General features: G+C 34.1%; 1 protein-coding gene across 1 annotated transcript in view; it reads right to left on the reverse strand.

Moving 5' to 3' along the window:
* LOC149375133 (apoptosis-linked gene 2-interacting protein X 1-like) overlaps positions 1-21,892 on the reverse strand; it is a 415,535-nt gene extending 393,643 nt beyond the window's left edge. The window contains exons 1-2 of the mRNA XM_089590084.1: positions 21,665-21,892; positions 21,254-21,602 (exon numbers count right to left, since the gene is read on the reverse strand). Coding sequence (XP_089446210.1) covers positions 21,254-21,459 — 206 coding nt within the window. The 5' untranslated portion in view covers positions 21,460-21,602; positions 21,665-21,892. The remainder of the gene's footprint in view (positions 1-21,253; positions 21,603-21,664) is intronic.
* Between the last annotated feature and the right edge of the window lie 1,388 nt (positions 21,893-23,280).

Here is a 23,280-nt window from a genome sequence, read left to right on the forward strand (position 1 = left end):
CATTGAGCCCCAAATCATCCTGCAAGTCCGCGCTATTTTGGCATCAGATAGCGCCAATACACTTGCACACAGCGAATACAAATAGTTTCTATCAGGTTTCTTCTATTACTACTAGTAATTGCCTTTAACTTTAGCTGTCTATGTTTGGACTTAGGACGCATAAACCAGTACTTAACTGTAAATGGGTAATAATACTTATTGGTTATTGGTGAAATTGTAAATATACACGCATGTATGTAAATGGAGTGGAAATGTCGACTAAAGCTATATAGCTAAACGCACAGCCAAAGCAAACGACGATACAAGTTTTTCACTTTCAACTGCAACCGAGTATATGCTATATATATTTAACTAACTCTTGCTCCCTCGCTCTTGCTTCAATGATATCCATTAATCTATTCAATTAAAAGCGTGGAACTAAATGCTTATAACTATATGCACACACTTTTGATTTTAAAACATTTCTTTTTTATTTTTCCCGTACGTTAATACTTATTTTGAAATCCAGTATTATTTTGAAAAAATATTCAGCTACTTTTTTAAGGATGGAATTTCAGCTAAAATCACTAATTTATTGTTTTTCCTTATCATAATTGTTATCAACTGTAGAACAAGCTCTGGAGGTTGTCAATGAACATATGTAACTTCGAGATCCCTCTCACCCGAAGTTCTGATAGCTAAGATGGCTTAGGTTAATGCCGCTGGTTGTATTGTTTTGCTATCAAAGGATCGATTCCAACTATCGGCAGATTTTTTTTTTTTTTTTGGTGAATGTGATTTATCATTCTGATTTAATTTTTTTTTGTTTATGTTTTATTGAAATTTATAAAAAATGTAACAAATACTTTTTTGTACTATGCGTCGAAATGAATTTATTTTCAATACTAATTTTATTATTAATTTAGTAAGTCGATACTTCTGCAAGGCAAGGCCACTTCATAATTTTATAATAATAAAGTAATTCCTTAGGATATCAGTATAATTCTTACACTTTAAAACTCCCAAGAAATTATTAATACCCAACGACAGAGAGAAAAAAATCCGAAGGCACAAGGAAACTTACGCAAAACTTCCTAAACATTTATCTTCCGTCTTTAGTTATATAAAATTTTTAGATATAGAAGCCGTAGTTGTTGCGTTGATTAAATATACAATTTCAATTTTAATTATAAAATGTTGATAATTCTAGACAAAAATTTCAATTAGCTTATGTAGATATCAAAAGTTAATATCTTTAAAAATTATGCAATAAAAATCTAAACAGTAATAAAAAACAGATCTTATAGATCAAGATTGATTCTTTGATTAGCACTTGAAGCTTTTATCTTGCGTACTATTATAAATAAGAGCTGCTCAGAAAGGCGTTGGCTTGGTGGTAAGCATGCTTGTTACTGATACAACACTGTTCTAGAGGTCGTGGGTTCAATTCCCGGTGAATGCAGATTTTTTCAAAAAGTGTTTCCATCGGGAAAAGTTCTTATGTAATCCTGGCTGTTTCAGGGTGGGTTTTTCAGTGGAATTTTCCTTTAGAGTAATTCCAGGGGGTTTTTCCTTGCCCCACAGGTCTTCGAGCCTGGGTGAATACGAAACAGTCTTAGAGCAATTGGTAGGGGTTAGTGGATCCAATGCGCCAAGTAGAGATCACCGGCTTTACCGGCGAGGAGTGATCCCTGAAACATGGGGCTTCTCCGGGGATGCTAATCAGCCTGGATCCGATGCTTCGGCAGAGAACGCCGTCTTAACTGGCGAGTATCGGACGTCCTGAAATATGGAGTCCTCTCCGGGGAACGGCTACACAGTAGCAAGTGGGCTCTTTGCACCACTGGTGCAGAGACTGTCAGCATAACTGGCAAGGTAAGTTCTACCGGAGATACTCACACTGTGCCCATGGATTAAGGTAGCTTATGAGGAAAAAAGGTTTGGAAAAATGGGTGTAGCAATACACCCCTACACATAGGTGGTGAGTGGGAGGCTCCCGCGACTGTTGTGGTTACCCAGTAAAAAAAAAAAAAAAATAATAAAAAAAAAAATAAAAAAAAATAAAAAATTAAGTGGGTGTGCAAGCCAGGAGTTATTGGACTATATCGGGGGTTGTAGTCCGTAGGACGGAGACACGAAAGAATTTTCTTCTCGCCTTTATACATTATGATAAGGAATCTGTACAGGAATATTTTGCTTAATGGATAAATAAATGAACAAATTTATAAATGGAAAATTGTAAAATAAAACTCCATGCATAATTACGTAGTATTCATGCATACTTTGCTAGTAGTAGTAATTTTATTATAAAATTATTAAATGGTCTTGCAAATAAGAAGTATTAACTTACCAAATTATTTAATAGAATTAGTATTAAAAATAAATTTATTTCGAAGTATTTATAAGGTTAAATAAAACATAAACAAAAAAACGTGTGGAGGATTTACTGTAACACAAATTTAAAAAAAATCAACCTAGAATGATGAATCGTACTACAAAAAAAAAAATAATAAAAAAACAAAAATAAAAAAAAAAATAAAAAAAAATCTGCCGATAGTTGGAATCGATCCTTAGATAGCAAAGCAATACAACCAGCGGCATTAACCTTAACCATCTTAGCTATCAGAACTTCGGGTGAGAGGGATCTCGAAGTTACATATGTTCATTGACAACCTCCAGAGCTTGTTCTACAGTTGATAACAATTATGATAAGGAAAAACAATAAATTAGTGATTTTAGCTGAAATGCCATCCTTAAAAAAGTAGCTGAATATTTTTTCAAAATAATACTGGATTTCAAAATAAGTATTAACGTACAGGAAAAATAAAAAAGAAATGTTTTAAAATCAAAAGTGTGTGCATATAGTTATGAGCATTTAGTTCCACGATTTTAATTGAATAAGATTAATGGATATCATTGAAGCAAGAGCAAGGGAGCAAGAGTTAGTTAAATATATATATAGTATATACTCGATTGCAGTGAGAAGAGAAAAATTCGTATCGTCGTTTGATTTGGCTGTGCGCTCAGCTATATAGCTATAGTCGACATTTCCGCTCCTCTCCACATAGGCACACATTCGGTATACGCCTTGCACGTGTTTCCAAAATGTATGCCTATATGCTCATTTCTTAGCGAATTCGCTTTTCTTTTCGTAGGGGCACGCTGTTCGATACGAGTCTCGCACTTTCCAAAAATGTGCGCCCGGTTCGACGGCTGGCCACGGTGGGTCACCCCGATCAGTGCCAAAAAGTCGTCTCGCATCGTAGCGTTGGCGTTAGCAATCTCTCTACTTATCTCTGGTGTAGGAGTGAAACTTCTCTCGTCGATGCTAAATGTGGCACGACGCGTCGCGACGCTCCACTATTGGCCAACTAGAGATCTGCTATGTCGACCCTCTCCAACTTCTGACTCTGCTAGATGGTAGCGTTGACCTTTAACAGTGTTAAAGTATCATAAAATCAGATGTCCTTGTTGCTGATAAGTGACTGATATCACAATAAAATCTGAGACGGTTTTTTAAGGCGGCTTCATCATTGAATGTGCAAAAACTTTAAATAATACATTTTTAAAGTTCATATTGTACAGAGCCCAATGGTATTTTTATTTTTACGGGGTTGGCGATCAAAGCTTGGAGATAAATAATTTGAAAGTTTTTAAGCGCTTTTCGAACTTGCTTAACGCAGCCTCTCATGGCCGAAGGTCTGAATCAAACTTTCGACGATTAATTAAACTATTAAAATGGAATTTTCAAGCAAAATAATATACGAACCAAGCTGCGACTATCACCTTTCAGAAACCGGGTGTCCTAAAGTTAGCGATAAAAAAATTGATGAATTTACTACAATACTATTGTGGTCTGCAGTTACGTCTGGTGCGAGCAGTAACAAACGCCATCGGCTATGTTTCTCTAGGAAGCACGTGGAATAAAATATATCGTATACTAGATACAATAGTACATAAGTTAAGTTGAAAATAAAACAAACTTAATTACCAACATGCTACTAGCATGAAAGCAAGCCTCCATCTATAGTAAGATCATATCAATCATCACTGAATTGACGACTGCAGTAGGACCTTAGGTGCTTTCTCACTTGAAATATTAGATTAGAACTTACTTCATTTCAAAATTAACGTAAACAACTTTAAAGATGTGTTTTTTGATGTACTATTCTAATGGTATTGTCAACAGAACAGCTATGAATACTGTACGAAAAATTAATTTTTAATTTTTTTTCTTTTTTCTTTTAACTAAGAACAATTTTGTAGAAATCTCAGATAAGTTATTGGCATGAGATATAGTCACTAAGATCTCCGGTGAAATCTCACCTAAAAGTCGTAGATGTTCAATAAAAATGAATACAATCATTAGATATTTTTTTACCACTGGAAAAATTTTTATCAAACGTTCATTGTTACTAAGCGAGGTAAAGTTATTGAAAAGTACGACAGCTCGTAAGCTTTTATGTAAAAATAGGCCAAATAGTAACAATAATTACTTAACTCCTAAGAATACTCGTGCCTTCAAATTTTGACACCGTTATTTTCATGCTCTAGGCAATTATGAGCAGATTTTCATTTAATCCTCATTGTGAATTGTGTAACCAATAGATCTCTCTTCAAACTCAACCTTTCAAGCATCGATATCTCAAGTCCAGATCTTCTCGTTCCTCGTAACTTTTAACAACTCCACTTGCATAATAACTTTCAATAAGTACTTTTGACAGTCTTTTTGCCTATAAGTTTTTACAGCTACGTCTTTGCAGTCACACTATTTAACAGAATACGCATTCTTGCAATTTATGAATAGATGGATGATAGTAAAGTAGACACGACCAGTGTTGCGATATACCCAAGACTTCTCTTGGGTGCTCTCAGCTAGTAGCGCAAGCGCAGAAGAACCATGCTCTCTCTCTCTCTCTCTCTCTCTCTCTCACCAGACAGGTAGGAGTAGTGGAGCCCCCTACCTAGTCTTCAACTTAAGCTCCACCCACTTCTCACGACTTAAATATTACTTTTGACTCTAGATCCGTATGTCTCTCGATGGTCGAGTGAGCTAACTGTTTTGCCAACGCATGACTTGTAGTCGGGTAATCTTTGATTCCCGACTATGGCACTTTTTTTTTCTTTTTTAAAATTATTATTATTATTATTATTATTATTATTATTATTATTATTATTATTATTATTAATATGAAACATCAGAAATATAATTAAATGTGCAATAAAAATACTAAAATTAGGAGATACTATTTCCTCACCACCTTGCGGTAAGTATCAGGGCACGTTTTTTTTGTGAAAGAAAAAATTAAGAAACAATTTCATTACTAAGAAAGGAGTGATAAGGCTACGACTTAAACGAAAAATACGTTGAAAAAATTTAGTAATTATAAAAAAGATTTATTAATTAATGAGCAGTTTTTTTTTTCAATAAAATTTGGAGTAACTCGTGATTCAGTCATGGGCAATTTATGCTCTGGTGCATTACAATTCTTGGCAAGATTTATATGTTTATCGACAACAATATATATGATTTAAATCATTCAACTTTTTGCAATGTTGAAATAGATGAGTTTTGGAAGAAAATTATTGATTTAAGCTTAGAAAATAAAAACTTAGAGTTCGCAAATTAAAAAATTTTTATTGAAGCGATTTTTTTTTTTTCACATTCTAACGCCGAAGCGAAAAGAATTTTTTCGATTGTTACAGATACAAAACCTAAAAAACGGAACAAAATGGGAATTACTTTACTTAACGCGATTTGTTTTATTCGATCTTATTTTCCAATTCGAAGTATTAATGTAATCAATTTTAAAATCTCAAAAGAACATCTTAAATTATTCAACTCAAAAATGTACAAACGCGATTCAGCAGTCGATCCAGAAATCAAAATTTAAGGCAACTTGTAATCAGTTTAGTGTTTTTAAATTTTTATTAACTTCTAAATAATTTAGTTTCAAATGTGTTCAATAATTTATGTATTTCATGCAAAATTAATTATTAGCTGTTTTCATGATAACGTGGAAGATTTTATAATTTTTTTGTTTATTTTTAAAGCTATAATGTTAAATAGTTAGAAGTGGTGGAATTACTGCTTTGTTTTGTGTTGATTGCAAATTTAATTCAAAAAGTCATATTTAGATGAGAAATTACTTTTAGTTGAATCATGTGTAAAAAATTTCACTAATTTATTTATTTACTTAGTTTTACACTATAAGTGTATTGTGAAAAGTTTGAATTAGTCATTAGATTTAAATCACTTTACAGTATTAATTAAACATCTAATTTTTTTTTTTTTTTCATCCAAAGAAGTTTACTTAAGTGATGTTTCATAAAATAATGTATTATTAGTGTTCGTACGAAATAGTTGTTGTTTATAAGAGTAACGTTGATAGTCACTTCAAAAAGACTGCTTAGTGATGTAGTAATTTATTTATTTAATGAAATTATTAATTTGATATTTATTTACAGTATCCAAGTAGATTTCTGAATCGATGATTGCTTTGAAGTAGGTTATAACTTTTTAATTTTAAAATTAAGTTTCATTATTCTGTTCTCGTTTTTTTTAAATTAATTGCTTTTTAAGATATCGATTCCGACATCATCATTAGTGGAATAGGCCTATAGGGGATACCACTAAAAGAAAAAACTACAGTTATAATTGATATTTTTTTTATTAGTCCAGTTTGTTAAACGTATTTTATTTTTTTCGTATAATTAGTTTACTCAGAAAAGTTGCTCATAAATTAATAAATCTTTTTTATACTTACTAAATTTTTTCAACGTATTTTTCGTTTAAGTCGTAGCCTCATCACTCCTTTCTTAGTAATGAAATTATTTCTTAATTTTTTCTTTCAAAAAAAAAACGCGCCCTGATACTTACCACAAGGTGGTAAGGAAATAGTATCTCCTAATTTTAGTATTTTTATTGCACATTTAATTATATTTCTGATGTTTCATATTGATGATAATAATAATAATAATAATAATAATAATAATAATAATAATAATATTAAAAAAGAAAAAAAAAGTGCCATAGTCGGGAATCGAAGATTACCCGACTACAAGTCATGCGTTGGCAAAACAGTTAGCTCACTCGACCATCAAGAGACATACGGATCTAGAGTCAAAAGTAATATTTAAGTCGTGAGAAGTGGGCGGAGCTTAAGTTGAAGACTAGGTAGGGGGCTCCCCTACTCCTACCTGTCTGGTGAGAGAGAGAGAGAGAGCATGGTTCTTCTGCGCTTGCGCTACTAACCGAGAGCACCCAAGAGAAGTCTTGGGTATATCGCAACACTGGACACGACGGTAATAAAAAATAAGGGGTTGCAAATAAGAATAAAGTAAATCTCCTTTAATTTGCATCGAAGAACATCAAGATATGAGAAATTAAGCAAAGTAAAAAATTTCAGTGCGCAGTAATTAGGTCATTTACTACTAGCTGCTTCTGATTGGCAGGCTAACTGAAAGAGACTGCCGGAGGAAATCGTTTTTCTCATTCTAGCCTGCCAATCACAAGCAACCACATGTTCGGAGGTATAAGGCCATTGTTTTCATGCAAGAACTTTTGTCAAATATCTGATACAGAGGGAGCAGCCGCTGCATCGGCTCAAAACAAATACAGATAGTTATCAGCGTTGGATAAGGCAGAATCAATATCGAAACTTTTTTCCTAGATCGTATATATAGCTATACGATCTAGGAAGTATGTTCCACCGAGTAGACGGCAGAGAAGGGGCATTGCCCAAAAACGGTATCAACAACGAGCAAAATTAAAAAATTTTAAAATTAACAACACAAGCGCCTATCATCCAATGATCCAGGGCACTTACTGACTATTCTATAAAATTATAAAATGTTGAATAATAACGCAAGCGCCTACCACCTAGTGACCCAGGGCGCTTACTGGCCACTTTATAAAATAATAAAATGTTGAATAATAACACAAGCGCCTATCACCTAATGACCTAGGGCACTTACTGGCATTCTATAAAATTATAAAATGTTAAATAATAACTCAAGCGCCTATCTTTCAATGATCCAATGCGCTCACTGGCCATTCTATTAAATGATAAAATATTAATTAATAACACAAGCGTCTATCACCTAATGACTTGGGGCGGCGCGATTCCGATTTCTGTGGCACCGCAATCTGAGTGTGGTTTCTTATTTATGTTGATGCTAGGTATACAGGAAAAATAATTTAAAAATTCCTACTTACCTTCTAATTGAGATATCGAACTCGAAAGTCGAAAAAATCATATTTTGTATAAGGTAAAAGTACGTATTATGGATACAAATTTCGATTGTAACGTTTCATCGACCAATATTAAATTTAAAAAAATAGTCATATGTCCATAATTTTTGGTTTTAATAGAAGCGCTATACTCTTCTGAACAAATTGACATTTTTGAAATTAAATTTAGATGTAAAAAAATAATTTTATAAGCAAATATTGACACGATCAAAATGTCCATAACTATGGAATAGCTAAAAAGATGTGTCCATATTTATGAGACACAAGTCCCAATTATGAAATTTACATGTTAATTAAATGGGCTCGTGCGTTTCATAAGTAGGAATATCACATATTGCAGGTTATGTTTTAAACTGTCCGTATTATGAAAACCGGATTCGTAATAATATATTTTTCAATATAATAATGTTTGAAATTGTTTACTATTTTTGTTAATTTGATACGGTAGTATTATAGAGATTCTCCAGTATATTTTATTTTTATTATTAGAATTTTCATGATTATTTAATCTTGAGTTTTCATAATAGGGACATGTTTCACGAATAGGTACTTTTACCTTACATGCGATATTAGGGTTATTTCTTGCTCATTTGAGAGTAATGAATATGAAAAACGGACTTGCTTTTTTTCGAGATGCTGCGTCTCGATTGTCGAAAAACACATTTTAAATATATTTTATTTTAATATAAAAACACTTGATAAATTAATATTATTTATTGATTTAAAAACAATGAAATTTATAGTAATTTTACCATCGCTTACCGGCACGCTGACACAGATTAAAGTGTATTATCGGTTCTCATCAGCTTGGTATCTTGGTACGCTCTTCATGTAAGGGCTATTCAAAATTCAAATTCTCGCTCTCTTCATCAAGCGTGCATTGCCTCTATCGGTCACTGTTGTTTTTAGCGCATAAGCATTTTAAATATAAAAGCTCAGTGCTCAGTGTTATCGATAAATCCTGTAACATCTCTAAGTATTTACTGTTCATTGTTCTAGGGGTCGTTCAGTGCGTGTAACAATGTAAAAACATCCGCAGTTACATCCAAAGTTAGCCAACTTTTCATTTTTCTGCTCTTTCAATGACTTGTTGCTATTTTTTTTAATTGATATTTTTATCATGCTTTACGCGAAAAAAAAACACCTGAAATGTGTTTAAAGGAGGAATACACATTAAAAATGAAGCAAAATAAAAAAGTACATAGCTAGAGATTTTTTAAGTATTTTTTTCATATTCATCACTATCAAATAAGCAAGAAATAACCCTAAAATCGCATGTATACAAAATATGATTTTTTCGACTTTTGAGTTTGATATCTCGAAAAGGAAGTAAGTAGGAATTTTTTTATTATTTTTCCTATATTCCTGGAATCAACATACATAAGAAGCCACACTCAGATTGCGGCGCCACAGAAATTAGAATCTCCCCCTTGGGGCGTTTGCTGCCCACACTATTAAATATTAAAATGTTAATTAATAACACAAGCGCCTATCACCCAGTGACCGGGGCGCTAATTGGCCGCTTCATTGTATAATACAATGTTGAATAATAAATCAAGTTCTAATCACCTGATAAAGAAGGGCGGTGATTGTGTTATAAATTAACATTTTCTCATTTAATAGGGCAGCCAATAAGCGCCCCGGGTCATTGGGTCATAGGTGCTTGTGTTATTATTCAATATCTTATAATTTTATAGAATGGCCAGTAAGCACCTAGAGTCATTAGGTGATAGGTGCTTGTGTTTTTATTTAATAGGGTGGCCAGTAAATGCCCTGGATCATTGGGTGATAGGTGCTTGTGATATGACTCAACATTTTATTATTTTATAGAGTGGGCAGTAAGCACCCCGGGTCATCAGGTGATAGGCGTTAGTGTTATTAGTTTTAAAAGTTTGAAATTTTGCGCGTTGTTGGTACCGTCTTTGGGTAATGCCCCTTCACTGCTGTCTGCTCGGTAGATTATTGAACAGGTGCCGTGCACATGTACAATGATTGTTCAATGATGTTTGTGCGTGTCGACTTTCATAAATATTTAAAGAGTTGATCACTTTAAAAATAGATATGGTGCACTGCTCCTCGACATTACAGATACAGAAAAATATTTTAGTAAATAAATGTTTGACTCATTGAAGATAAATTTAAATGATACTAAAAAAAATTTTTATACAATTTGCAAATAGAATGATAAACTTTTCTTTCTTAATAAACCTGTAGATTCAAGAAGAACTTATTTGTATAAAACATTAAGTTACGATTTTATTTCTCAAAATAGGAAAAAATTTGTCCAAAGTTGAAGCTGACTAAGCAAAAGTACTGCTTTGAAAAGGTATGACAAAAACAATATAGAAAGCGTGTTTTTAAAATTAAAAAACAATAAAAAAATATCGAAAAAACGATTTAATTATTCAGGATGGAGCTTCAATAATTAAAAAAATGATTTAGAAATAGTTAACAAAAATTAAAGAGATATATCTAGTATGAAAATAAAATTCGGAAATAAATAAGTTATTGTTAAAAAGAAGATATACTATGGGGGTTCTGAACGCACTCTAGCTTCCCCTTAGGGTAGCAGTGGTGGGGGGAGCACAGCTAGCGCTGTTGTACGGAGGCATCTGGCCGTAGAGGTAGGGGAAGAGCGGTGTTGCGCCAGTGGTAGAGGGGGTACTTTCAGACGAGCTATTAGACGGGAATCAAGCGTGATGTATGTATATGCGTGTGTGTGTATATATTCTGCTTCTGGACCACTCTCTCTTTCTCTTTGTGCTATTAGACAAGAGATTACGGGTTATCTCTCTCTCGCTCCCTCTTTCTCTTTCTCACCCTCCAGCATGAAAGTGAGGATAGAGCAATACTGTGTCAGTGGTGGAGTCTTGTGCTGTAAGACGGGTCCCATTCGTTATATATAGGCTTATATGCATTATTGGTATTTTCCAAGAACAGCGTGTCGAGCGATTTTTTTTGAAGCAAATCCCGTTGGAATTATATTTTTAGGGCCAATAGCTTTTAAACAGGAGGCAATTTAAAATACATTCTCAACTACCCGTAGGAGGGGTTGGAATGCTACGGTACAGCTGTATGAAGAGCGTTGCCACATTGTCATAGTGCTGGGTCAGTAAGCAGTAAGGTACCATCAGTATGGCTGTATACATGGGTATATCCACACGTACGCAAAATCGTCTGCTATTGTACTGCTGTGTTAGCTGTGTGTAATGTAAAGGTTAGATAATAATGCTGTTAGATTATTATTGTTTACTTCTTATTCTGTCCTATTTCAAAGCCATCCGATCATTCAATCATCAGATTCCAACATAATTTCATAGATATTATAATAATTAGCTACAAAATCATGCAATAACAAGAGAGTTATTAAAAAAACTTATCACCTAGCAAAAAAATTATTATAATAGTAATAGTAATTTTGTAAAAGTGGTAGTTAATTAAAAAGTAGTTTACTTTTTTAGATGAGTAGAATCCTAACTTGTTTATACATCTTTTATCTACATCATCAAATTTTATGAGCATATCTCATTAAGACTAGCACAAATTTTTCAGATATAAATTAATAACGATACAACTCATATTGTCAAGTAAATTTACACCTGTACATATTGCCAGCTGACGACACCATTAGTAGCACACTTATACTGGTATACACCACTGCTTGTCGACTCGCTCTCTGTCTCACTCACTCACACATCTGGTAGAACCTTCTTTATTAAATTTTTATCTAAAAATTTAGTTTTACTGCAAATAACAGTAAGCTATCAAGTTAGGTGGAAATTTTCTGCTCTACACGATGGTATTTTTATTTTTATCCGCCCTCTTACCGTATACAAGATATTAGCGAAACAAGATTCATGCGCTACTGTGTAGTTAGTTGTCAGTGTGCAAGATTCCAATTTTTCATCTGCTGTTCTTGCAACCTACGAGTTGGATTATAGGTAGCATCAAAAACGACCCTTTGCATATTAGTGTTAATGCTTAACAGATCTATTCATTCATGTTATATTATTAAAATGTTAAAGTTGACAAATTTCAACCGAATAGTAAAGTATTACGTCGTAAGGACTTGTGAAATAAATAGTGTAGTTAGAACTTTTTTGTCATTGCTCTTAAGTGATTTCATCTTTACTGTTCTTGGCAGACGATACCTTCAAAAATTAGTATGCAAAGTTTAATTGTGTATAATTAAGTTTTTAAAATATTTTTAAGGCTGAGGATTTATTTTATGTTAGGGACATATTCTGCATGCAAACTAACATAGTATTTATAAATATTTTGCAAGATCTAGTGTAAATAATTATTAGCAAGTTACAATGGCTTATAAAAAAATGTACACAAGAGCCATTGTTAAATAGAAAGTTTTATTTTCAATGAAATCTTAAACCTAAAGGTTTTGAAAAATATTAATAAAGTTAAGTACTTTAACTGAAACTTAAAAATTTCTGTTATTTAAATATTATTATCAAAACTAATCCTCTTAAAATCTGAACCTAGGAGGTTTTGCAGTTTCAACGATAGCCCGAAAGAAAGCGCGTTGAACTAGGAACTGAGCCCGAAGTGTGTTAAAAAAAATTACTAACGCAAATCTTACGAAGTTTTAAAGCATTAAGATTGGTTGAAACCACATATTTTTAAATCTTTTTTCTTTATCACGAGTACTTGGCGGGCGCTTAAAGTAAACTTGGACGGCACTTGAGAGGCACTTGGCGGGCTCTTGACAAGCATTTGGCGGGCACGTGGCGGTCACTTGCTGGTCATTTCGCGGGTACTTGCCGGGCACTTGGCAAGTACTTGACGGGCACTTGGCAGGTACTTGACGAGCACTTTGTGGCAAGTAACCGTTAAGTGCCCGCCAAGTGCCCATCAAGAGCCCAATTCATATTTCTATTATTATCATCCTCAGTTAAGATTTTTCGATACTTACCTTTAGTTGTCAAAATACTCGTACGTGGTTCATATGACATATTGATTAAAGAAGAGCCTATTAAATACATAAATTTTTAAACAATTTAATCGTCTTTATCTTTTAAATTTATTTCAGATTTTATTTTTTAACCTTTGTGTCATTTATCTTGTTTCTCTTCATAAATATTTAAAATTTTTTTTGTCGTCATTTATTTTCTGCTTTTTCTTTACTCCAGATGTTGCTCTCATCTTTATCCATGGTGGTTGAAAATGAACTGATGCTAGCAAAGCTCTAAATCGACTTTATATATCCTTACACGAGTTTCTCGGCATCCCCACGCATCAGACTATACTTAACGATACGGTCATGCAAAATTCAGCAATAAGCTGACGTATTGGGAGGACAATTTGCTTGCAACTCGTGTTCTAGTTTTTAATGACTCGTTTTGTTTGGAGCAATCGAAGATCATCAAAGGTAATTGATTGAGAAAGTGATGTTGGCCTAGTAAAGGTGCACAATCTTTGCCATAGTATGAATTTTGAAAATTAGCATACATATGATATAGCAATGCATTCTGATTACGCATTACATTAAGATCCAGATCAATATGAGAATATTATTGTGAATGTAAATAGAGTTTAATATTTCTTATGTTGCAGTGATCAAACATACTAGCACTTTCATCTTTCTGATTTTTTCGGTTAGCTGGAAGGCTAAAATAACGTAACGTGGCTTTTCCAACTGATTACATTCACGTGACCAGAGAGGAGGGAGATTTCAGCCAATAACCTAATAATCCCAAGAATTCTAAAATACTGAAGCCACGTTTCACGTGTAATTTAAATATAATTAACGACATAGCTTGGTCAGTAACAATAATTGTTTTTTGCAGATGTTACGTGACCTGACAAGCCAAGAATCCGATTAGCAGTGCACAAAAGTGCGAGGCGTTCCACGTAACTGAAATATAATCACCGACGTTGCTTGGCCGGTAACAATCATTTTTTTTTATTATTATTATTATTATGAAGGTAACAGGAGTGGATGGTGAAAAAGGTTTTTTGAATAAAAACTATTCAAAATTGATTTAATACGTACATTGTACAAAAAGCACACACTATACGCTTACATATAAGCGCATATAAATTTTAAAAATGAAAAAAAAAAATGCCAAGAATAGTTTTTGCATCTGAAGAATAAAAAAGAAATTACACTGGTGCACATAAATTTTAAAAGAGTGCTATTATACTTAGTTCTTAACTTACTCAACATATTTTTTTAAATTATAACAAGTTCACCATCAGTGGAGAAATAATCTTGAGGCTCGCGACACTTGTCTTTACACCCCTTTATTTTACATTTCACTTGAAGTATATTTCTGTTATAGAGAACGAAAGTGGCAGCTCCAAAACTTCAAAAAAGCCTCTTGAACTGTATGTCCAACATTAGTTGATAATCTCAACATACACAAATACTGTTTCCGTAACAGTTGCTCAAACAAGACCAGAATAACTTTATATCTTGGCGTGAATCCTACTAGATTTTCGACAATATAACAAAGGTGATACTCCACACAAATTTTTTCCGTTAATTGTCTATGTTTAAGACACAGTTAACAGAACGTAGCGAAGTTGTTACTCTGTAAGTAGGGATTCTATATTACATCACGATAATTGCAGAAAAACACTCTCCTAAAGTTAATTTTATTATTCACAAAATTATCACACTTCTTTTTCTAAATCCTCTTATCTGCTGACATGCGTTTACGTTAAATAATATTTACTACGCCTATGTGTATAAAATATATGTCTATTCGACGATTACAAAATTCCATTACTCCGATTAAAAAACTTGTAAAATATAAATGCGTAGAATAAGTTTGGACATACGTTTTTCGTATAACTAAACACCGACAAAGGTTGAAATGAGACTAAACCCTAATGTCGAGAAAGCAGTGTTAAAGAAAATTAAATTTGATTTTTGAATGTGTCCACATTTAGAAAAACAGTTTATTACTTATAAGGCTCTAGTGTTATGAAGTTTGATTAATCACGAAGCCAAAAACGTCGGTGAAAGTTCAAAAGACGTATAACCCGCACTACTTAACAATATCTGTAAGTCCTAGAGGTTGATACATCGAGGCTGCGCTCGACGTACCCTTTTTTTTTCTCCTCCTCCTCTCCTTATCCTCCTCGCAAAGCCGCGTTTTCGTAGCAAGCTAAATGACATACACGCACACATACACCAAGTACCGAAACTAAGGCTTCGTGACACACAAATAAGGAGAAACCGAGCAAGACAAAGAAGAACTAGTCTACATCTCCCTCCCTCCTTATACGTCGACATCGCCTGATGAAATTTAATAATTTTCTATCCTTTCCCTCTTCTGTGTCCTAACCATTCGTAAATAACCCGACGCGCGAGCCGGGATGTTGATCTACACATCGGCCAGCGTTCATGCAACGCGACTTGACAACAGCATGCTATACTCCTACCACCTTCTTTCTCTAACACTCACATATCCAGAGACGCCAAGCCGAAAAATAACGCGAACTATAATACGACCTAATCCCGATAAGCAAGCACTGGGACCAGTATCGTTACTATATTATATTGTTTAGCGAGTAAGCGTCACCCCAAAATCAAAACAACATATGTAAAGGAAGACGGAAAGCATATAGGAAATCTTTCCCTCTCCCTGCCATGAGATGATGCAGACTAATTCTGAGAACCTATGTGCGTCTCGTCGTCTCTGGCCGTAGTGGCAGTGATAAGGAGGCAAGATCTTCGGCTATATAAGCCCATGGCCTCCTGCACGAGCAGCTCAGTCTCAAAAAAATTCGTTCAATGGTCAGGCCAGCCTAGGTGTATACCTAGAGCAGTAGCCAGACTAAAGGCATACGACCTGGAGAACCCGGTCGATGCATTCAATGGTCAGGCCAGCTTGGTAAACCACCGAGAGTAGTAGCCAGACAGGAATACACGACCTGGAGAATCCGGTCGAAGCCTATTCGTGACCTGGAGAATCCGGTCCACAATTTCAATTTAAATTATATCCGGCCACCCGGATCTTGCCTCGAGAGCCACTTATATTCCCCCTTTGTTTCTTTTTAATAAAAGTAAGTAACAATACTTTTTAAACTTAATTCTCATATATCCCCTAATAGTTTTTTTTTCTTCTCTTCGTAAAACCCACTTTGCGTGCCGTTCAATCCGGATATTAATGGCCAAGCAGGTGGTGGAAAAATTTTTAATTCAAAAAAAACTTTAATTTAAAAAATCAAGCAACGCTCAGTTGTGTGCCGGTTGGTGCAAATACTGATGGCCAAACAACTAGCCTCCAATTAAAAATCAAGCAACGCTAAGTTGTGTGCCGGTTGGTGCAAATGCCGATGGCCAAACAACTAGCCTCCATTTAAAAAAAAAAAAAATCAATCAAGCAACGCTAAGTTGTGTGCCGGTTGGTGCAAATGCCGATGGCCAAACAACTAGCCTCCAATTAAAAATCAAGCAACGCTAAGTTGTGTGCCGGTTGGTGCAAATGCCGATGGCCAAACAACTAGCCTCCAATTAAAAATCAAGCAACGCTAAGTTGTGTGCCGGTTGGTGCAAATGCCGATGGCCAAACAACTAGCCTCCATTTAAAAAAAAATCAATCAAGCAACGCTAAGTTGTGTGCCGGTTGGTGCAAATGCCGATGGCCAAACAACTAGCCTCCAATTAAAAATTAAGCAACGCTAAGTTACGTGCCGTGGGTACAAATACCGATGGCCAAGTAGCTAGCTAACCCTTCTCTAATCATCTACCCTGTTCCTACCCTAGTGCCTCGTCTTCAACCCTTGCTGTCGTGTCCCCAGGCTATTAAGCGAAAGCTTAGGCCTAAATACAGAATTTACTATTACGCCGTCTTCGACGTAACAAGGTAATGTAAAAATTTTGAAAATAGTTTGCAAAACTATATCGTAAAACAAACAATATTTTGAAATGAAACGTAAAACACAATGTTTAAATATCCTAGAATATTAATAATTCTATTCAATGCAAAATGTATGTTATTTAAAAGTATTTCATTACAAACAATAAGTATTAGTTATAAACAATTCGCAGTTAACTATAAAAATACCACGTCAAAATTTTTCTTTCAGTATAAATTATCAATGACACAATAAAAATTTTCTTTAACATTTTTCCGTTGAGTTGAGTAATTTTTTTTAATTAGCTTTTCCAAATTTGATACATTGGTTTTATTTACTAGAGTCATACTTTCTAAATAAGCAGTTAACTTAATTACTGTAAATTCCTTGCACTTATTAACCATCATTGCTGCACACTCGATGTGGCGTAGTATTTCATCCATACATATGACAGCTCGAGTGAGTCCTAACAAGGTACAGTGTTGCATGACAATGGTTGAACCGTACGTTCGCTTTTTTTTTTTTTTTTTTTTTTTTTTTTTCTTATTTACATCTTGTCAAATTTACATTTCCGTACTTTTCAGTCATTTTTGCCATATAGTATGCGCAATTAACAATTCCGGAAGACAAAAATTGTTAGAACTTGTAACTTTTATATATACTAAGTGATATTACACAATTTCTATGCATTATCAGTGGCGTAGCGCCCGTGATAATAAATCTTTCCTAAATTTCCGTACTTTCCGGTCATTTTTGCGATACAGTATGCGCAATTAACAATTCCGGAAGACTGAAGTTGTTAGAACTTATAACTTTTATATGTACTAAGTGATATTTATTAATTTCTATGCATTATTAGTGGCGTACAGCCCGTAATAATAAATTTTCATTAAATTTCCGTACTTTTCGGTCTTTTTTGCTATATAGTATGCGCAATTAACAATTCCGGAAGACAAAAACTGTTAGAACTTATAACTTTTATATATACTAAGTGATATTACACAATTTCTATGCATTATCAGTGGCGTAGCGCCCGTGATAATAAATATTTCCTAAATTTCCGTACTTTTCGGTCATTTTTGCTATGTAGTACGCGTAATTAATAATCCCGGAAGACAAAAATTGTTAGAACTTATAACTTTTATATTTACTAAGTAATATCAATCAAATTCTATGCATTATCAGTGGCGTACAGCCTGTGATAATAAATTTACCCTAAATTTCCATTATTTTTCGGTCAATTTTGCTATGTAGTATGCGTAATTAATAATTCCGGAAGACAAAAATTGTTAGAACTTATAGCTTTTATATTTATTAAGTGATATTAATTAATTTTTATGCACTATCAGTGGCATACAGCCTGTGATAATTAATCTTTTGCAAATTTCCGTACTTTTCAGTCATTTTCTCCATATAGTAGCGCAATTAACAATTCCGGAAGACAAATATTGTTAAAACTTATAACTTTTATATTTACTAAGTAATAATAATTAATTTCTATGTATTATCAATGGCGTACAGCGAGTGATAATAAATCTTTCCCAAATTTCCGTACTTATCGGTCATTTTTGCCATATAGTATGCGCAATGACCAATTCCGGAAGACGAAAATTGTTAGAACTTATAACTTTTATATTCATTAAGTGATATTAATTAATTTTTATGCATTATCAGTGGCATACAGCCCGTGATAATAAATTTTTCCTAAATTTTCATTATTTTTTGGTCATTTTCGCTATATAGTACGCGTAATTAATAATTCCGGAAGACAAAAATTGTTGGAACTTATAACTTTTATATATACTAAGTGATAATAATTAATTTCTATCCATTATCAGTGGCGTACAGCCCGTGATAATAAATTTTCCCTAAATTTCCATTATTTTTCGGTCATTTTCGCTATATAGTACGCGTAATTAACAATTCCGGAAGACGGAAATTGTTAGAACTTATATTTTTATATGTTCTAAGTGATTTTCATTAATTTTTATGCATTATTAGTGGCTTACAGCCTGTGATAATAAATTTTCATTAAATTTCCATTATTTGTTGGTCATTTTTGCCTTATAGTATGCGCAATTAACAATTCCGGAAGACGAAAATTGTTAGAACTTATAACTTTTATGTGTACTAAGTGATATGCATCAATTTGTATGCATTGTCAGTGGCGTACAGCCTGTGATAATAAATCTTTCCCAAATTTCCGTACTTTCCGGTCATTTTTGCGATATAGTATGCGTAATGAATAATTACGGAAGACGAAAATTGTTAGAACTCATAACCCTTTTTTTTTGTACTAAGTGATAACTATTAATGTCTATGCATTATTAGTGGCATGCAGCTTGTGATATCAGATTACTTTGAAATGTAGGTATTTTCTGATCTTTTTTAATGATAAACTCAATAAATAACAATTTGTCATAGACGAAACGTGCTTTAACTGTTGTACGTTTTTATCTTTTATTCTGTTCTCCTTGCCATCATTGGTGTCGTACAGCCTATTTAATTTGAATGTTAAAAAATTTTTGTCTATTACGGATATTTCTACAATGAAATATTTAACATATTAAGTTTTCGATGACGGGAAATATACATTATTAGTTATTTTATCGAGCTAGTACTAAGAACATAGTTTTTGTATGGATGATTTTTTATTTTTCAAGTCTTTTGTACTTGCGTATACAGTTTATTTTACTTTTGTTGGGTTATTGGGTTATATGGGTCATTGTTATATCGTGACGGTATCATAAAGAGGAACTCTTTTTTGATAGTTTTTATGAGTTATTGCATAGACAAAGACTTACCTTGATCTATATTTACTATATGAATTCCACTTTAATAGTTTCAAAGGCCTAAACGCATTTTTTACGCCTTTACACTTGAATCAATCTTTAAGCTCTTATATCTCGAGAAGGGTACATTTTTATGATCTAAAAATTGCTGGGAGCCTTCCTTATTACTTGTTAAAGCATTTAAAGCATTTTAATTTAAAAAAAGAACAAAAAAATTTTTTTTTATTTTCGTTGCACGCAACGTTGCAAACTTCAGAGTCATATTCTCCCTAGATCGTATAACTATATATACGAGCGCGCGGTGGCTAGGTCGGCTAGGTCGTGGATTGGCACGCGGGAGACCGTGGTTCAATTCCCGGCCAGTGCGACTTTTCGGGCAAGTACCTCTGTGATTCTTACATGTGCTTTTTCACCACGCAATGCTCCTCGAGGAGGGTTTAGGCGACCTTCTCGCAGACAAAATTGCCTAATTCCCCCTACCCCCCTCCCAGTAATGGGAGACCTCCCATCCCTTTCCTTGTCCCTTTCCCAAGTGCTAAGTGCCCATAGTAGTGCCCTTATTAAAGGAGCCGGACGTAGAGCACTCTAATATAATTAAAAAAAAAAAAAAAAAAAAAAAAAAACTATATGTACGATCTGGGGAAAAAGTTCTGATGTTGAGTCTGCCTAACCCAACGCTGATAATTATAAGTGTAGTCAAATACTCAGCAAATCTTGGCACAAGACTCCTAAAAAATCTGTGAAGTTTGAGTATATGAAATCTACAGATTTGTAGCAATCCTAGAACAGGTGACACAGAAGGATATTTTTCCGTGTTAAATATTTGATTAATTAAATAATGTCGTTTTTTGTTGAAGTTGGCAATTTTAGAAATTCAGTTATATCTGTAACTTCTCTTGTAGCTGACAAATAAATTTTAATGTCTGTTTACTGCAAATTGTCCTACACTTCTGTTTTGTTTACCTATGAAAATTTTTATACAGATATTATATTCTATAATATATATTTTTCATCAAAATCCTTGGTTAATAAAAAAATTTATCGTAGCCAATTATTATCTGAATAATAACTCTGTACTCAAAATTTCAAAGGTGCTAGAGGACACATCATTTTACTGATCCACGATAATTAATTATAAAAGGTTGCTAGTTCCTTTACACAATTAGAAAAATTACCTAATTGAAATTATTACTCTAACAAACAACTAAAACATTTTATGGAATGACGATAAAAGCCTTTTTTCACTACCCAATGGCTATTAACAGTAATTGATTATACCCAAGCCTATTGAGTATTTGTCTGAACAACAGTTAAACGTACTACCTAGTAACACTTTCGCGTACTAAAAATTCTAACTAAAAACATACCAAATTTCAAAAGATTATAGTATTCTTGTTTAACATACCTGTAAAGAACATCTAATGAGCTTTCATATTTTTCAAATGCTCTCCACAATGCATTTTTGCGTAGCTTACTGAACTCTGCTATACTATCAGAGTAATCTTTGTGATTACTGGTAGTAGGACATGTTGCGTTAATAACATTTTGCAATGGTTTAATGATGTCTACATCAGATGGTTTTTTTAATGGAACCGATATCAGTTCTGTCATAACTTAATCACAGAGTGATTTTGGGGTAAGCGTTAAGACTTTCTGTTAATGGTTTAGTACTTCAAGAAGATAATTTAAGATTTCCAAAGTTCAGGTGGTCAATACTGATAACAATTTCTTTAAAAAATGAATTCTAGAAGAAACTGTAAATGGTGAAAATGATTAGATAGGCATATTCAATACCTGTAGTGTATGCTGAATTTACCTTTTCGTGTATAATTTAAACTAAGCCCAATTTCCAATAGTATGAAGGGATATTATCGAAGGATACAAATAATGTTAACACACTATTAGTTACTTTAAATTTTGCCGTTAAAATTGTATGCTACAGAGCAGTAAAATGATTTATATATTGGTACTGTTATGAAAGTCTATCGAACACCGACTGCAGATGGCGCTCAAAGCGGCTGTCGATTGCCTGAGCTGTCAGCTGATGGGTTTGTTACCCGGTAAGGCACTGAAGTGCCAGGCGATGGTCAGGAAGTCCCCTGGAATCCTAGAGAGACCTTTCTCCGGAGTGTCCCAGTCCTCTGATAATCCTGGTACAACCATAAAGATAATATAATAGAGGAAGCGAACTGGGGTCGTACCATGTAACTATTTTTCAGTACATCGGCCTATGTTATAACATAGGCCTGCAAAGCAAAAACAAGTTATATGGTACGGACCCTGTATATTCTTCTGTAAGTGGAAGCGTACGGTCAGTAGACAGAGGAAGACGACTGTTTTGGTCTTGCATCTCTCTCTGCTCTCTGCATTGTTTGGCTGATGCTTGACAGTGTATATAGTAGTAGTTGTAGTAGAGCTGTAGGTGTATATATATATATATATATATATATATATATATATATATATATATATATTGAATTAGAGGCAGAAGAGGGCATTTGAAAGAGCCAATCGGGATAAGAGCAGAGAGAGATGCAAGACCAACACAATCTTCTTTCTCTGTCTAGCATCTGTATGCGGTCACGGCTAGTACGCTTCCTCTATTATGTTATATCTATGGATACAACCGGCCGCGTGATTTGAGCCTTTCTTCGGTAATACCCTAGGGAGGATGTCCAGGTTCTGAAACCTAAGCGAGGATCGCGATTATTAACTTCAGACTACCTTAGCTAATTTCAGAAGGAAATACAGTGTTTTACTACTTTTACTAGCCGCCGATTTGATAAGGTAGCGCAGAACTGAGCGTCGCAAGCTCTCCATGGCTCTTTGGATCCGAAATAAAACTGCCTTGAACTTTAAGGCTGCAGTCACATTGAGCGCAATACAGTGTTACGTCGGCGCAACGTATTATTTGAGTCTAAGCTTTCGCTCAATAGCTCGGGATTCACACTGGGCGCGTAGGTGGGATGCGGGGTTAAAAGGGTAATTCAGCTTAAAGACGCCTTACTCAAAAAGGGGTACAATTGCTTTCACGCGACTAAGACTGACTGCTGTGCAATATTCCGATGCACTTGCTCGCGGTTTTCTTTTGTCAAGAGCGGTGTATACCTCGTTCACGATCTAAAAACAGTTAACACCGTCACGAGTAAGAATATCGTATGTAATTTGACCTTGACACACTAATATCACGGTAGGCATTTGCCTTAACTCGATCGTTCGTTGTTATTCTAATAGTATTGTTACCACGGAGGGCAACGGATTGTCCGTGGCTAATTTGCTATTACCGGTGACCGAAGGGTGCCAATACTGTGGCGAGTAATGGCGTTCGCGAAGAACACTTTATACTGGAGATTTATTTGTTATTACCAGTGACCGAAGGGTGCCAATACTGTGGCGAGTAGTGGCGTTCGCGGAAAACACTTTATACTTCCC

This window comes from Copidosoma floridanum, unplaced genomic scaffold (assembly GCF_036245765.1).
Source record: "Copidosoma floridanum isolate Cflo_tuat_1 unplaced genomic scaffold, Cflo_Japanese_pri ptg000011l, whole genome shotgun sequence".
NCBI classification, from domain to species: domain Eukaryota; kingdom Metazoa; phylum Arthropoda; class Insecta; order Hymenoptera; family Encyrtidae; genus Copidosoma; species Copidosoma floridanum.